This window comes from Musa acuminata, chromosome BXJ2-5 (assembly GCF_036884655.1).
Source record: "Musa acuminata AAA Group cultivar baxijiao chromosome BXJ2-5, Cavendish_Baxijiao_AAA, whole genome shotgun sequence".
Lineage (NCBI taxonomy): Eukaryota > Viridiplantae > Streptophyta > Magnoliopsida > Zingiberales > Musaceae > Musa > Musa acuminata.
This window is the reverse complement of record NC_088342.1, coordinates 47,004,502-47,020,562: the sequence shown is the minus strand read 5'-3', so window position 1 is coordinate 47,020,562 and position 16,061 is coordinate 47,004,502. Positions and strand designations below refer to the sequence as shown.

The window sequence follows — 16,061 nt, the reverse complement described above, 5'->3', positions numbered from 1 at the left end:
AGGGTGGGTTTCGATGTTTACTATCAGACGTAGTTGGTCCGATAAAACTCTCTGTAATGTTGGCTTTGGTCGATGATACATCTCCTGGAGATGAAAGAACATAACGATCATACAGTACTTTGCTTTTGCTTGCGAGTGTTGTGTGCAGACATCAAATGATTCATCCACATCGAAATCCAACTGAGAGTCGAGCAAACGGACATGCCTCACATGACCCATCGAATGGGACGACCGACACCCATTGCTTGCCCCAAAGTCAACAACCGCTGCCCTCAGATATTGTCGCCGGGGAGTCTGTGACGGAGACGACCGAGGGTTTGCCGTCGAGCTGAACACACCATGAAAAGACACTGTAGCTTCTTTGACTTTCACGACATGGGTCATGTGGACAAAGGGAATCATATCCTCGGGTCAATGACACAAGCGACGAGCGATTCTCTCGCAGCAAACACGCAGCTGAATCATGGTCTGCTCGACGCCGTGCGAGTCGAAAGCCACGGCGGGGAAATTTAAGACCAGGATGGCTTCGGGCGAAGAAGACAGTCAAACTTAGCGACTCTGCCTGTTGTTCGTACTTTGACCCGACGAGCTTTTAGATGTTGATGATGCCATTGATCCATCAACTTGTGCGTGTATATATATACATCGATGATCTCTGCCGTCCGTGGGCGAGCATCGTGTATCGGATATTCCTGATCGACGGTGGTGATTTTATCGAGTAGGGTTGATGAACGAGCGAACCGCCATATGGTCGGAGGGTGGCCTGGTTCACGTTTCCCGTCAGATGACGTCAGCGACAAGGTTCGCCGTCAGTGGGAACCGCATCAGCCGGAGTAACCCCCTCGGCGATGAACGACAGCGACGTTAGTGGGAACTGAATTACCCAAAGTACCCCTCTTCTCGGACTGTGATCTTAAGCGTGTCGATGGCATCGCCGTAATTATGTACGACGAGTCTCTGCTGACGTGGATTGTCGATTAAATGTACGTCAGCAGGCTCGAAATAAAGAGAAAAAAAAAGTGAGATTCCGCGTTATTACTTTCGTGAGCTGTTTCGGGGTCCGAAGGAGTCGTGGATAACGTTGTGAGTCCCCGATATATATATATATAGACAGCATAACATAATAATATTAATATAACATAGGCAGAAGTACATCATATCACAGAACAAATGGGATTTATTAGTTGGAATAATCTGTTACCCGTTATGCGGCAGTGCAGTGTGAAAACGACTCCTCCAAACGAGAAGGATTATTATTATGAGCAGATTAAAAAGGAATTTAAGAGGAAAAAATATAAATAAATATCTGTCAGTGACCATTTCGGAGTGAATGCGCGCAATGCGTGGATACACGTGGCCCGATGGCGGAGGGCGCCGCGGTTTTGCCACTCACCCCCACCATTTTGGTCGTTAAAATGCCCCGCCGCTTCCTCCACCCCTTCATTCCAAAGTCGCTCCCACGCCCTTTGAACTGCGTCCCCGAAGGAGGAACGCTCTCGATCGATACGGAGCATGGCGGAGAACTGCTGGGGCCTCGATCCGTGGACGTGCCGACCCCACGCTTGCATCTCCGAGGCCGCCTTCGCCCGCGAGAACGACGCCCTCACCAAAGCCCTCCAGATCTCCCTGTTCTCGGACGCCGCCGCCGCCTCCTCCTCCTCCTCCTCTGCCGTCCCCTCCCCGGACTCCATCTCCCTCGCCACCTCCTCCTTCCTCCTCCCCTTCGCCCCCGATCTGCCCCGCAGCCGGGACCCGCCCCCCGGGCGGATCACCAAGAAGCGCAAGTCCCGGGCGACGAAGCGCTCGCTCACCACCTACATCAACGCCGACCCCGCCAACTTCCGCCAGCTGGTCCAGCAGGTCACCGGCACACGGCCCGTCGACGGGGCGGGGCTCCCGGTGGAGCTGCCGCCCGCCGCAGCCGTGCAGGGGAGCTGCCTCCTTCCTACGCTGGACACGTCGGCGTTCTTTCTCGACCGAGTCGGCACCGTCGGGCCGGGTGGCGATGGCCCGGTTCTTGCTGAGTTCGACTCGTTGCTCGCGGCACCGAGTTTTCCAACGCTCGACTCGTGGGGCGTCATCTGAAGGGACCCACCGCAGTCGCTCCTCTTTACGAGGCGTCCGATGGGCATCGGACGGCGTCGGGCTGTAGTATACAATAGCTGTACAATCGCCCCCTTTTTCTTTCGACCTGTAATGGTAGCAGTTGGGAGTGTGTTTATTTACGAGGCTATGCCACTTTAGAGAAAGTATTGTTGAGATTTTCTCGAACAATTTAAATAATTATATATCTTACTTAATTCTAGTGAAAAATCGTATATTAATATTCTCAATTCACAAAATAAAATGTTTCCTATTTAATCGTCCTCGATTAATAAATAATAATTTTTAATTTAAAAATAAAAATAAAAATAAATTATAGAGGAAGGGATAAATATGGGATGATTCCAACGTATGTATTGTATTATAAGAGAGTGTGAACGTTGCATGATAAAGTGAGGGCCCAAAGTCCTCCATGACAGAAGAATGATAGGAGTTGCATGTTATCAGATCATCATCCATCATACTTTAAGAAAAGAGAAGAGATATGATTAGCCTTTCACTGGTTTCTTGATGGAAGTCTCAGTCCGTCTTTTTGAGCCTTCAGATTGAGGCTGCGTACGCGAGCATCCATCGCATCGCATGAAGTGTAACTTTAGCTTCGAGGTTATTTTATCTAACCACCACTTCTAGTATGATCTTAAGGCTCTTCTTTATGCCGGGGAATACCACCTATTAGTCCTGCAACCCAACCAGTCCGGTGGAGTGTGTGAGATGGGAAGGAAGAATGTTATCCTGTAATGGGGAATGATGATATAAACGGATGCTATCGTGTGAGTTGTAAAGGTTTGGTCGGTTGAGTTCTTTTCAGATTAGATTCTGATGCCCATTTAACGTCACTGATGACTTCCTGTTAAGAAAATTCAGGTCCGACTCGTATGCTGAATCGGATACAACTTGATTATTCTTCAAGCTGATCTTAAGTGGAAAATTTTTCATTCTAATTTTGTAAAATTTATATGGAAGGTGTTTGCAAACCTTATGACCTGGTCACGACATGATGTCGGTACGACTTGGTCCGACTGTCGATGTCTAGGACCGTCTCGAGGATAAGGTTTTCGTCTGATCGGGTCGGGCTCGGATTTGGTATGGATGCGCCTTCTCAGTGAGCATTTTTGCTTTTGTCGCCACCGGATTCCTACGCACATGCCTAGGTCGAGATGGGGAGGGGGTCCCGACTTAGGCCCATCCAAAGATCAAGTTAGTGATATGCTGATATTCCCGATGCCCCTCGTCAGGTGTTGGCAACGGGTTTTGAATTTAAAAGGTAATTGATTTGGGTTTGAATTTTAGTGAAATATTTTATTTTTAATTAAAATTAGTGGATCAAATCTAAATTGGAATTAAACCGACTGTTTTAGTTGAATCAGAATCGTCTGAATTAATCGATGATTTCAAATTTAATAAAAAAACTGATAATTCGAGAATCATGGCCATCCTCCCCTTCCTGTCCTCTATATTTTATTTTATTTTATTTTCCTTCCGAAATAGGCCGGCCCATTAAAGTCGATCCAATAGGCCCACTCTATATATCAATGTTCGATTAGGGGATACCTTATTGGAAAAACCAGCAATTATTTTCTTTATTCGCTATCTGAGCAAATTTGGCCAGAAAATATGTTTAGAAAAATAAGAAAAAATTTGCCCGAGCAATTATTTTCTGTGGCGCTTCGACCTCATGTCCCAAGGGTTGTATTCGTGCCACGTCGCTTTGCTGACACCAACCGATCCAAAGCCAACTCCGTGACGGCACGCAGACGGCAACCCGACCTTGTTTTCGACGGTGTCTCTGTGCCGCGGGAAGTGAGACCACGCACGCGAGCGGTGACGCTCCCTTGTGTCGACCGAGACACGGGTCAGGCTTTTCCCATGGTCTCCTTCACGCTTCGAGGTTTCTGATTGGTCGAGACACTACACCGGCCCACGAAGAGGTGCAGGCCCGAAGAAAACCCTAAATGGAGCGGATGGAATCGCGACGCAACCGGGCGAAGCCCACTCGGTTCCTCTTCGCTGGCTTCGCCCAGCTACCCCGACCACGCCCTTTATAAAGGTCCCGATCTCGATGAAGCCGAGACCCGAGAGACCTCATTGAGCAGAGAAAGCGGAGAGAACGGGAAAGAAAGTGCCTCACGGAATCCAAAGGTATTCGCCCCTCCTCGGCTCTAATCTTTTGTGGATCGATCTCCGTAAATTTCTTGGCCAGATTTGGGGCCCCGATCGCTTCCTCACGACGCTCTCTTTCGTCGACCCTCGTGCTTGGATTCGGACGACGGGAGACCGGTTCTTGAATCGGAGATTGCAAATTCTCGCCGCGTCTGTGACGACGGCAGCTCTGGTGTTAGATTTCCCGGCGAAGGGTTGTGGTAGACTCGGATCTTCGAGAGAATCTGTTGTGTTTATGGTAGACTGTTCCTTCAGAGGATTGTTAGTACCTTCGTTTCCACAAATTTCTTCGCCGGATGCGGATCCCCGATCCCCGTAATTCTTGAACCCTCGCTCGCTTGTTTGATTTTTGATGATCGAGAACTGGTTCTTGAATCGGAAGTTGCAAATTCAAGTGGAATCTTGGCAAAGATAGCCCTGATGTTAGTCTATGGGGCGAGAGATTGTGGTAGATTTGGTCCTTTGGAGACCTTGTTGCGATTTTCGTAGGCTTGGTACCTTGAGAGGATTGTTGCGTAATTGTTTCCACGAATTCTTAACCAGATATGAATCCTCGATTGCTTCCTCTCACCGCCATAATTCTAGAGACCCTCATGGGCATTCTTGGACTTGGATGATGGAGAACCGGTTCTTGCATCAGTTTCAAAGTTCATGCCACATCTGTAGCGAAGATAGCCCCGGCTATAGGTTTCATGACAAGAGTTTATGGTAGACTTATGCCTTCAAGAAACTCTGCTGTGACTATGGAAAATGTTTGGTATCTTAGGTATCAAAACTGTGGTAGATAATTGGTTGTCTAGGATCATGGATGTGGAAGAATCGAGTGACTTGAGTGGACAGTTCTTTGAAGATGAAACTAGAAATGCGTGTGATCTTAGTTACTTTTACGTTCTGATCAATGTTAGAATTGTTGACGGGCGACGGATGTTTGCTTTATTTCGTAGAGGTGAATCTGTAGCTTAAAACTCATGGAAAAGTGTCATGGGTATCCTAAGCTTCATGGAAATACTTTGAAGTGGAAAAGAATCAGCAATTTTGGTTCAGTTTTATGCAGAAATGGGATGCTGACCTGATAGTTTGTAGATCTCTTTTGGTGGTATTGGCCACTGCATGATAGTGGAGTTATCTTGCATGGTGCAACTACAGTGAAACCTCTACCTGACTAAATTTGCAATAAATGTATGCTGGGACGTTGATGCATTAAAATTTGTATCATGATCTTTAAATCGTTTTAGACTTTTTTTGAGAGGCGATAGAAATATATACAACAAGCAACAGTGAATATGAGGATCCAATTATTAGTAAGAGAACTTGTATTCTCTTATGCTGGGACGTTGATGCATTAAAATTTGTATCATGATCTTTTAATCGTTTTAGACATTTTTGAGAGGAGATAGAAATATATACAACAAGCAACAGTGAATATGAGGATCCAATTATTAGTAAGAGAACTTGTATTCTCTTATGTCTCTATGCTTCTCGTTGGTAAGCAAAAATGTTGAAGCCTTTATAATACTTTTAGGAGGGTGAAAAAGAGAGGGAAAAATAAAGGACTCCCTTATCCTGATAGATGGAATCACTTTGTGGATGAGTTTGTTCTCTTGCTGAAGTCAGGAATGGGGTTATAGGAACTCCTACAGTGTTTCTTAACTCTTCATTCTTTTCCTCTTCCTTCCATCAATGAATGAAGGATGGGTGTCAAAATAGGCCGTTATAGATTCACGTTATTTGGAAAAGAACTATCACTTATTTCTGGATCATATAGTAGACTCCAAACCTGTCAACTGCACCTTCGTTATATATGGAGATAAGCTAAAATGCTTGTATCATGAACTTAGATATTTTTTGCTGGTAGTTTATGCACAAAATGCGTATTGGTTAATGAATGTGTTGGTGCCGACCAAGTGATTTGATGTGATCCACATGGGACCTAGTTTCTGCCTTTCCACATGCCTTTTGTGCCCCAGTTTCTTGGCATGTGGCATGAGTCATTACCAGCTCACCTATGCCCCAATTCGTTGTCATGTGTATGTGTGGCGGCTCTTATTTTATATCTTTGGTTTAGTAAATTAGTAGGTCATGCACAATCTTGCAGTCTTGCTGGAGATATTAAAAAAAAAAGTGTGTAAAGTTATACCAGCTTTAATAAGCCATATATATATATATATATTTAATTCTGTAATATGTCTGTAACCTGCAACATGTTCTTGTTTGTTCTTTTAGGGGTCTGCTTTTTTCCTACATTTTTATTTTGCATTCCATTGAATTGTTAGTTTTTTTTGGTAGGTAATTATCTGTGTGTTTTTTGTTGTTTTATTGTAACACAACTTAATCAACTGTCGTAAATGGTTCTCGTACTTAAATCTGTAATGCCAGTAATATCATGAGAAATTTTTTGCTTAGTTATGATTTGGGATGTCTGTTGCTTTGTCTTTATCCTCTTTCTAACTATATCCTCTTTTATATTTGCGAGGTTAGATGCTTGCCTTGGGCTCTGATCTGTGGTGCATTTGCTGAGGATCTACCTCTTGGGCCTTTTCTCCTGCTTCCTGTTTATTTTGAACTTCTGTTGACCATTGTATATCATGGACAAATTTGATTTGAAATATACCATGTTGTACATTTGTATGTGATGCGACATTCCAGTGGTACTATCATTTATTGCAGCTTCTCAACTTTGTTGGCGATATAATACTTGTATGTGATCATATATAATCACGTATAGTTTCAGAACTGCATAGTTCTCCCTAAATCTGTAACAGCATTATATGGGAATTTGTAGATGTGCTTCGATGTTATGTGGGATGGAGACAAACATACGCCATTAATCTTGGATTCTTGACCATCTGAAAATTTGGATATTCTGGTTATTCATATCAATGGAGAGCTTGGCCCACTTGGAAGCCTTGTGTGAGAGGCTTTACACTTCTCAGGACTCAGTTGAACGAGCACATGCAGAGAGCACTTTGAAATGCTTTTCTGTGAACCCTGATTATATCTCTCAGTGCCAATACATTTTGGACAATGCTTTGACCCCTTATGCTTTGATGTTGGCCAGTTCAAGCTTGTTGAAGCAAGTAATGGAGCACAGTCTTTCTTTGAAGTTGCGGCTTGATATCCGTAATGTTCCTTTAGTCATATATGTTAATTTTTCCACAATATACTTTGTTGTATATCAAGCTTGGGGTCAAGTAATATTTCAAGCTTAGGTTTAGGGTTTACACTTTGTTTGTCTTCATGATTAATTTTTTTCATCTATTTACTAGTCTAATGGATCTTGTTTTATCCTTATGATGACAATATCATTAGCTGCTTTAGCTGTTTTTGTAAAGACATGGAAGATTCACTTTATCACTTGCATTGATTAACCTATGTACACAGATGAAATGTCTTGCATTGTCAGTTTTGATTGAATAATTAGCTAATGAAGGAGAATAGAAGTTCGATTTTGTATTTTCACCCACTTTACATGTTTGTTTGTTTTATTATATTTATATTGACTAGTCTTTCAAGTTATCTTTTCAACTTCTCTGCAATATTCTAAATTGACATATTGTTTGTGTATTTGAAGGGAATTATGTGATAAACTATCTAGCTAGCAGAGGACCTGAATTGCAGAACTTTGTAGTTGGATCATTGATACAACTGTTATGCCGGATTACAAAATTTGGATGGTTCGATGATGACAGATTCAGAGAGGTTGTTAACGAGGCAACAAACTTCTTGAGTCAGGTAAATTCTATCTTCTAGATATCTATTACTTTTGTTGATAAGAACTTGGTTTATGCTAGATTAAGCTCACATGGATGATAGGGGGGTGATTGATATACTTGATGTATCCTAGTAGACACATTATGATATAATAATCTTCTTATCTCTATTGGTTCCACTTATATTTATTTAGTTATATTTCTGACTCCATGACTAATTTCCATCTCATTATTCTAAACACATGCTTAAAGAGAGTAGACCCATCATGCCCTTACAAGCCAATGCAAGTCTTTGACCGTTTTCAATGTAAGACTGAACTGGGATGTTATGACAGGAAGTTATGCGACATTAAAATGGTCAGTGCCTGTTTTATACCAGTCCGTGTGAAACTGTGGTCGTTGCTTCATATGAAGTCATTAGATTAAATTTAGAATTTTAGACTACATCAGTTTTTTCTCACTGGGGGACAGATAAATAGAACTTGGTAAATGTTGTTAGGAAGAAATAATAATTCAACTTCTTTAAGCTAGTTTGTATCTAGTAGGCTGAACATCATTTGCTGCTAACTATCAGTTTGATTCTTGGTTTTTGTTTGTTAGGCTTCGTCAGGCCACTATTCAATTGGCTTGAAGATGTTAAACCAGCTTGTATCTGAGATGAGTCAGGTTAGTACTTATCAGTTCATAGCCACTCTGTGTTTTAGCATGATTTGATGACAGCGCAATATGTTTCATAACTTGATGACTCTCAAATGTGTTGCATGGACATGGCGTCTTTTAATTTCTTGTTTGGATAGATAGATATTTAGGTGATACTACTCCTTCGTTAGAATCTCTTCACTGTTCATTGTGGGTGCATGATGCTGAAAATTAAATTCACATATCTGGAAGTATATATTTTTTAGTTTCTTGCTCTCGGTTGCTACATAATTTGTTTTACCATGTCTGATCTCTGCATTTATCTTGTTTTATAAACAAGATTATAAATGTTCTGTTACCTCTGTTGGACTCAAAGTTACTCTACCATATTCATAAATGTTCTTGTAAACAAAGTACATGAGTGGATTTCTGTGTGCATGGGAATTAAAAGATGACACTTGAGAAATAAATTGATAATTGTTTGAGCCTCAGCTTACATTAGTTCTGTATGTGATGGACGATTGCTTTAGTTATTACAATTGCAAGTTTTTTTTTCATGCAAAATGGTTTTTCTAGCATATAGTATTACCAAGGTTAAAGAAACACAATGTGACATATGATGTTATCTCAAAGAAGCAATATTTTTTTAAGTTTTCTCTGTGTGCTGGTTTGAACACCATGTTAGCATACTGACAATGGGATGATCAAGATAGATGTTCAACTACTCTAATTGCCCCTGACCCTTGTTTGATCTAGACTCTTTGTACATAAACCTGTGTAATGCCTTTCTCATCTCTTGACATGGCAGCTTGGTGAGTTAGGATCTTGTCTGTTTAGTGTTGATGATTAATTTCATGAATGCTGCAATGCTATCATGCATGCGGTCATCGTAGCTTGTGAGCCCTGCCATTTTTAAATCTAACGAGATTTTTCGTCTCTTTAAAAGAAATTGAATGAGGCCTATGTTCATTAATTGATATTGCATGAAGTGATTACAGGGGTTTCAAATAATCCAGAGCAAGCTAGTAATTTTTGGAGTAGTCATACAGAACTTGTGATACATGGCTTTTGTTTTAGCATTAATTAACGCCCGGATTGTTCAGACTAGTGCAATCTTATTAGATTACATCTATTCATGTTCTAAAGTGGCACTGAGGTTGAGCTCCTTGAGATAAACCTATATCTTTTGGAGAACAATGTCTTGTACTTTGTTAGGACTGTAATATAGCATTTTTCTAACTTATGAACTTAAGCATCAAACCAGTGGGTTTGCTACTTTGATTTCTGATGCCTAATTCTCAATAATAGTGCCTACTTGCCCAATACCCGAAGCTGTTAATAAAGTACTTATGATTGTTCAGCAATTTGCTGATTATAAAAAAAAAATTAGATGACCTATGTATTGCATGTCATTCATGTGAATATAGGATAAAATGCATACCATTAGATAATGTGCCGGTATCTTTTAACAAGAGTACAGGTTCTTAATCTTGTTTCGTACCGGTGTATCGAGATTTGCTCGGTACGGTAGGTACGTCGTACCAAGTGGTATGCTAGGGCATACCGAGCGATATGCCTAAAATAGGCATAAAACCCTCCGAAAATACTTAAAAAATAGATAAAAAAGTTCGCATAGGGTTTTTAAGTTAGAAATAAATGTACATTTAGTATAGTTTTAGCAAAACTAATGTAAATTAGGTAAGAATAGTGTCATATATCTTTTACGGGATTTGAGGAGTAGCCTTGTACAAGGTTCGCAATTTCGATCCATTTCTGATCGTCCTTCCGTTAATATTGAATTATTTACAGAAAAAATATTTGAATTGTTAGATTATTTTATTTATAACTTAAACTTTAAGATTCAAATGAATTAAGTAATCATATGTATAGGTATACCTAATTCTATCACCAAAACGAATGACGGACATCCACGTGTGGTGGATCGGGGTCCTCGATCCTATGTATCTGTATATCAATATGATATGTTTGTCGGACCCAATCCTGAAATTGATCCTACAACATAGTGTATTGATCCACCGTATACTATTGGTGCATCAATGTGGTGATGGTCGTAGGTTTATCGTCATAAATCACATGTGTCCAAGGCAGCTCCTAATGCATGTATTAGTGAATGTCAAAACTTCTACTTTTGCTACTGATTTGTTGCTCCATATTCTACTGTTGCTCGGAAAACTATGACCAACTATCATAATAGGCTTAATCATCTCATAAATCAATAAAAATCTAGAAAGAGAATATATACCTCTTGACTAAAAAGTTCTTCCTCTTAATCATTCCAAATTAGCCTTCTAAATTTGATTCAATTCACAAATCCTTGCTTTGTTTAGTTTAGGAGAGTGAAAATATGAGAATAAGAGAGAGAATGTGAGCAAAAATGAGTTTGAGAGAGTTTAAGGGAATGTGAGAGTGAAATGAATTGAAATAGGGGGGAAGAAATGGTTTAAAAACCCTTGAGGAGGCCTCCAACGATCAAATTGACCGTTGGAGCACTGTTACCATTTGGTAACGATCGGTTTCGACCGTTATCACCCGGTATAACTCTATATCGCTTGATACAGGGCTAAATGCCTGATACTGCCCAGTAGCAGATGGTCCGCGTGCCGGTCTGTTGGTGGACTGGTATGTACAACCCATACCGAGTGGTACGGTATGGTATTGCAAACCCTCTTTCTGTATGTACGGTATGGTATTGCAAACCTATATGTTTTCTTGAGCAAGACAATTCTTCATTTGACAAATGCTGATAATGAGTTCAAAACTCTAAGACCCTACATGACACTTGTAAAGATTTTAAGATTGACTAATGAAATAGCTTCAATTATTAAGGGTCTACAAAATTTATTCCATAAATTACTACAGTTTCTGGGTAAGTTTGGAAGTTCAGAGAGCAAGCCTTGGCACCATGGTGAGGTTGCTCTTTGCAACCTGGATAACCAAGGCATTCATGGAAACAACCTCTCTACTCTTTACTTCATATTGGTGGGAGCCTCATGTGTTGGTCTGCCCTTGCTGGACAAATTTTTAGGTGAACTGTAACCAACCCAATATGTGCCTACTGCTCAGCAGTAAACAACCTCTCAAATGGTTCTCGTCAGAACAAAACTGCTGCTGAACAACAGTAAAATCAAACTGAAGTTAGACAGTAATGTTTTAATCAGATTAGATTTTAAGATTCTTAATTTTATGTCTCAGGTTGTCCAAACATGTGTAACCATTGTTCATATTTATTTTTGATGACAAATATACGTGAGTTGTATGAGGTTGGCAAGTACCAATTATGATCTTGAAAGAAAATAGTAGCAAAGGTAATTATGGAATTTTCATGGATATTGTTATAAACTTCTTCTGGAAGTTATATTGACAATCTTATATCAGCTATTCTTGCAACCTCATCAACTTGTTTACCCTTTCTGTGGCTTTCAGATGAGATATCTTTCTATTATAAGTATTCCTCTTGGTCAGCCATTCATGGTACCTAGTCTTTCAATAACATCTTGGCCTTTTAACTTTTCCAGCCAAACCAGGGAATGTCTCTAACAAATCATCGAAAGGTTGCCTGCAGTTTCAGGGATCAATCACTTTTCCAGATATTTCAAATTTCTCTGACTTCTTTGCATCAGCTAAAAAGTGACGAAGATATGCAAGGTTTTTAATTGGAGTCAATGATTGAGATTGTCATGCCATATTAACTTTTTATCGTAATGTGATATCTGATGTTTTTGTTATTATTTTTTTAGCAGTCTCTGTGCTGCGGGAACTTGCTCTTTCACTTTCCTTGAAATGCTTGTCTTTTGACTTTGTTGGAACTTCAGTAGATGAAAGCTCTGAAGAATTTGGTACTGTGCAGGTATTGCATTTATAAGGCACAAATTTCATATATCTGAATAATTTTTTGATTATTTCGCTACCTGATACGTGTTTTTTTGACATCCTTTAATTCCTGCAGATTCCATCTTCGTGGAAACCAGTCATACAAGATCCTTCCACCCTGCAGATTTTCTTTGATTACTACAGTATCACTGAGCCTCCTCTGTCAAAAGAGGTATAGTATATGAGGGAAATAAAGTTTTTTTGGCAGGTTTATTATACATCGAAGTTAATATATTTTTTTATTGCTTTCCACTTAATGTTGTTTTTTCAATCAAATGCAACCTAATCAGTTTTTATGGTCAACAACATGTTTCACAGTTCCATTTTCTTTGTTTGTAAGCCTAGAGTTGTTTTCTGCTTTCCATTTGCATGCTTGTTTCCTTCTTTGTAAATTACATTGAATTTATATTTCTCACTTGCTGTGTTATCAATATGGTAGCTTCTAATTGTTCAAAATAATTCTTTCTGCTATAATTATGACCTTTTCATATCTTATTTATCTTGCACCATACCCAATTCTGTTCAGTCAAATCTTTTAAGTAATTTACACATAGCAATGCTATCAAATGCTTTTGTAATTTTACAATGCACTCTGTGAATATTGTCTTTCTCAGGAGAACCTATTAATTCTTAGAGCTCAAAAATCAATTGTTCTATAATCATGTTGCCTATGTATCTATTATTAGGTGGAAAGCTACTCAGGAAGTTGCCTTTTGGTGACCTGGTTTCTGATGTAGAATTATCAAAACTGTTTAGATTGTTTTGCTGGTGTTTTAAGATGTCAAACTCTAAACGCTGATTGGGGTCTGCATCAATTAGGTGAAGCCTTTTTGGTACTTAATTTGATTTTCAGATATATCTACAGCTTGGTACAATGGTAAGGGTGCTTGTGACATGGATACCAGGGTGAAACAACCCATTTAAAAATTAAAATAGAGGTGAGACTGTCCATATCTGGTAGGGGCAGGAGCCTCATATGCAAAGTTCGCTTTTTATATTTCTATTGCTCGAAATGAGATTGTGGTTTTTATTATCAATTTGGATCATCTTTGATTCATATAACTAGAATTTTTCTTGAGTTCTGCTCAAGATGTTTGGTATTTTTAAAAGTTATTGTAGCTCAAACCTGAAATCAATATTGTGAGTTTGATGTAGAAGTGTATTTATGTAATGTATGAGAAAACCTTTTTCTAACATATTGACAATTCATAATTATTTGATTGTTGATGCTTCCAAAAGTTTTATTATCCTTTTTGATTGTTAAACTATTGACATGATGCTATTTATCTTCAATGTTATGCATAGTTCTCCTTCTAGCATAAATTCCACTCTGTTACCCAGACCCTTTTTGGTCAAAATTGTAAACAAAGATATACTGTACCTTGAAGTTTGAACTAAACCAAATGATTCATCTGGATTCAAATCTTTGACAGATGGGATTATTTAAATCCCACTTTTCAGGTTAGTTCAATTCAGGTGGTTTGGTTGGATAAAAGTTTGTGATAGTCACACAGTCGATTATGTCAAATATTTTTATATAACTGTTATTTCATTTTTTTGCTTATTTCTGATTTTAGTTACTTATTATATTTATACCTTATATCTTATTTTCAGGCTCTGGAGTGTTTAGTTAGGCTCGCTTCTGTAAGGCGGTCTTTATTTACTGATGATCCTGCACGCTCCCAGTTTCTAGCTCAGCTAATGAGAGGGACTAAAGAGATACTGCAAACAGGCCAAGGTTCATGTTCATATTGTTTTTTAAAACTAGATGGTATTAATTATGTCTTGCAATATTTTTTTTTAATGTTTAATCTCTTCTTTGCCTTAAAATGCCACTAATTCATAGTCTGTGCAATTTATTTATCGAATGTCACAAAAAAAAAAAAAAAGATTTGTTACAGGTAGTTTTGCCTTTGAGCCGTTACAAGCAGGGTCTGCCGTACCACCTGGTACGGGCGGTACGTACCGGTCCGAGAGTACTGTAGCACTGTAGCAGTGCTACAGTACTCGGTACACCTGGGTGTACCGCTCTGACACGGACTTAGCTGGTTTTGCCTAAGTCGTGCGGCACCCTTGCGTGTCCGTCCGCAAAGGTCAGCCTCCCCAAAGACTCCCATTGTCTCTTAGGACCAACAAAAGAGAGAACAGGCAAAAGAGAACGCCTCAATCGGGATCCACAAGCAAACATGTCCGAAAAACACTTCATAGACAATGCAAATTACAAACAGACTTTACAAGCTCTGAACAGTGGCACAACAAAGGGTAAAATAGTCCATTACAGACCGAAAAGCTCTCGCACGTGTCCACATGACACAACCTTTATTTACAAGCCTAAAGAGGCCACCAACCCAACTAAGATGGGGCTTATAAGCCTTCGGCTGCCCCTCTACATGTTTTACAAGGCATGAACATGCCAACAGACACGGACAGATATAAGCATTACATCAAACATCCTGTTTCAAAGTTTGTCCGTGACATTCTCCCCCACTTATCCCTTCGACGTCCTCGTCGAAGCCTTTGTGAACACTGCAACTCTTCGCCTTTGCTGAGTCTTCAATCTTCTGCTCCAGCTGCAATGCGCCTCCTGGCTCCCAGCTGCTCTCCGCTGCTGTTTTTGAGTAGTCGAACCTTTGATCCGCCATGCTGCTTCAACTCGCCAATGACTCTGACTCTAGTGTGGGGTTGGCTGAGTTGTGTTGATCCTCGTTGATTCCTGCGGATCCACCAAATGAAGGAAAAGACCATCCTTACTGCGCCAGTTTCTCAGAATTTCCACATGCTGCTTGAACTGGGTGGATGCTTGTTGGAGCTTTAACGAGCATCGCCTCGCAAACTTCTGAAGTTTTGGGTCCTTCCTCCACAAAATCTGCTCATTGACTCTTCTTTCAGTTAGTTGTCACATCCAAGTAGGTTCGCATCACTTCCGCTTTCGATTGGCATTTCGTTGGGAAATGAAGCGGACAATCTACTCTCAGTAGCACTGATCACCGTTGGTGAGGATTTGACAACTATTGTCTTCCATTATCTTCGAAGGGTCTTTGAACTTGTGCAGAGCTCCTCTGCTGGATAGATAAGAGAATTGGGGTACTCGGTTTCACCCATTCTCTTAAGAGTTGAGAAGGCAAAGGTTACTTGACTTCGCCCGCCTCCTCGAGGTTGTACTTCATGCATCGAGCTGGTTACTGGTATTCGTCTGCTCTTTGCTCACACTTCTGAAGCACTTGAAGTGTTTACACTCCTTGCGTTGAGTTAGCTACTGTGATTCACCTTCTCAATGCCATCGAACTTCTGGAATGCGGGAAGTTTTCACCCCAACTTGGAGTAATTTTCTCATCAGTTTGGTCGCCTTTGGGATTGTACCGTCTTCTCCATCAACTCTGCCGCCTACTCCCCTGAGTAGCAAAGGTACAGCACCGCGTACTGCCTGCTTCGTTCCTTGGTCGTGCACTCTTGCATGACCCGAAGTCCTTCACTTACGGCAATCTTGATGAGAAACTTGTTGACACCGGTCTTACGAAGTTCCTCGGCCTCTGCCCTTCAGCCTTGTCTCGGTACTTG

At 40.5% G+C, this 16,061-nt stretch overlaps 2 protein-coding genes across 7 annotated transcripts in view; both read left to right on the top strand.

Annotated features, from left to right (window-relative positions):
- The first annotated feature begins 1,422 nt into the window (after positions 1–1,422).
- LOC103986230 (calmodulin-binding protein 25-like) lies at positions 1,423–2,313 on the top strand. The gene has a single exon (XM_009404170.3). It carries the CDS (start codon positions 1,513–1,515, stop codon positions 2,083–2,085), a length of 573 nt encoding a protein of 190 aa, XP_009402445.3. The 5' UTR covers positions 1,423–1,512; the 3' UTR covers positions 2,086–2,313.
- A 1,771-nt stretch (positions 2,314–4,084) lies between these two features.
- LOC103986231 (uncharacterized) overlaps positions 4,085–16,061 on the top strand; it is a 32,478-nt gene continuing 20,501 nt past the window's right edge. For 4 of the 6 annotated variants that reach the window (XR_010487214.1, XR_010487213.1, XM_065110099.1 and 1 more), the window contains exons 1-9: positions 4,085–4,242; positions 6,742–6,960; positions 7,046–7,383; positions 7,835–7,995; positions 8,574–8,639; positions 12,149–12,278; positions 12,371–12,480; positions 12,580–12,675; positions 14,118–14,241. Coding sequence is in view for 4 of the 6 variants with exons in the window: in XM_065110099.1 (XP_064966171.1) it covers positions 7,143–7,383; positions 7,835–7,995; positions 8,574–8,639; positions 12,149–12,278; positions 12,371–12,480; positions 12,580–12,675; positions 14,118–14,241 (928 nt within the window). In the remaining 2 variants the exon portion in view is untranslated. Of the gene's footprint in view, positions 4,243–6,741; positions 7,384–7,834; positions 7,996–8,573; positions 8,640–12,148; positions 12,279–12,370; positions 12,481–12,579; positions 12,676–14,117; positions 14,242–16,061 lie in introns of all 6 variants that reach the window. The other 2 variants (XM_065110100.1, XM_065110098.1) reach the window with 2 other exon arrangements.

Coding starts and splice junctions, on each gene's coding strand:
- LOC103986230 (XM_009404170.3), top strand. CDS start 1,513: ATGGCGGAGAACTGCTGGGGCCTCGATCCGTGGACGTGCCGACCCCAC.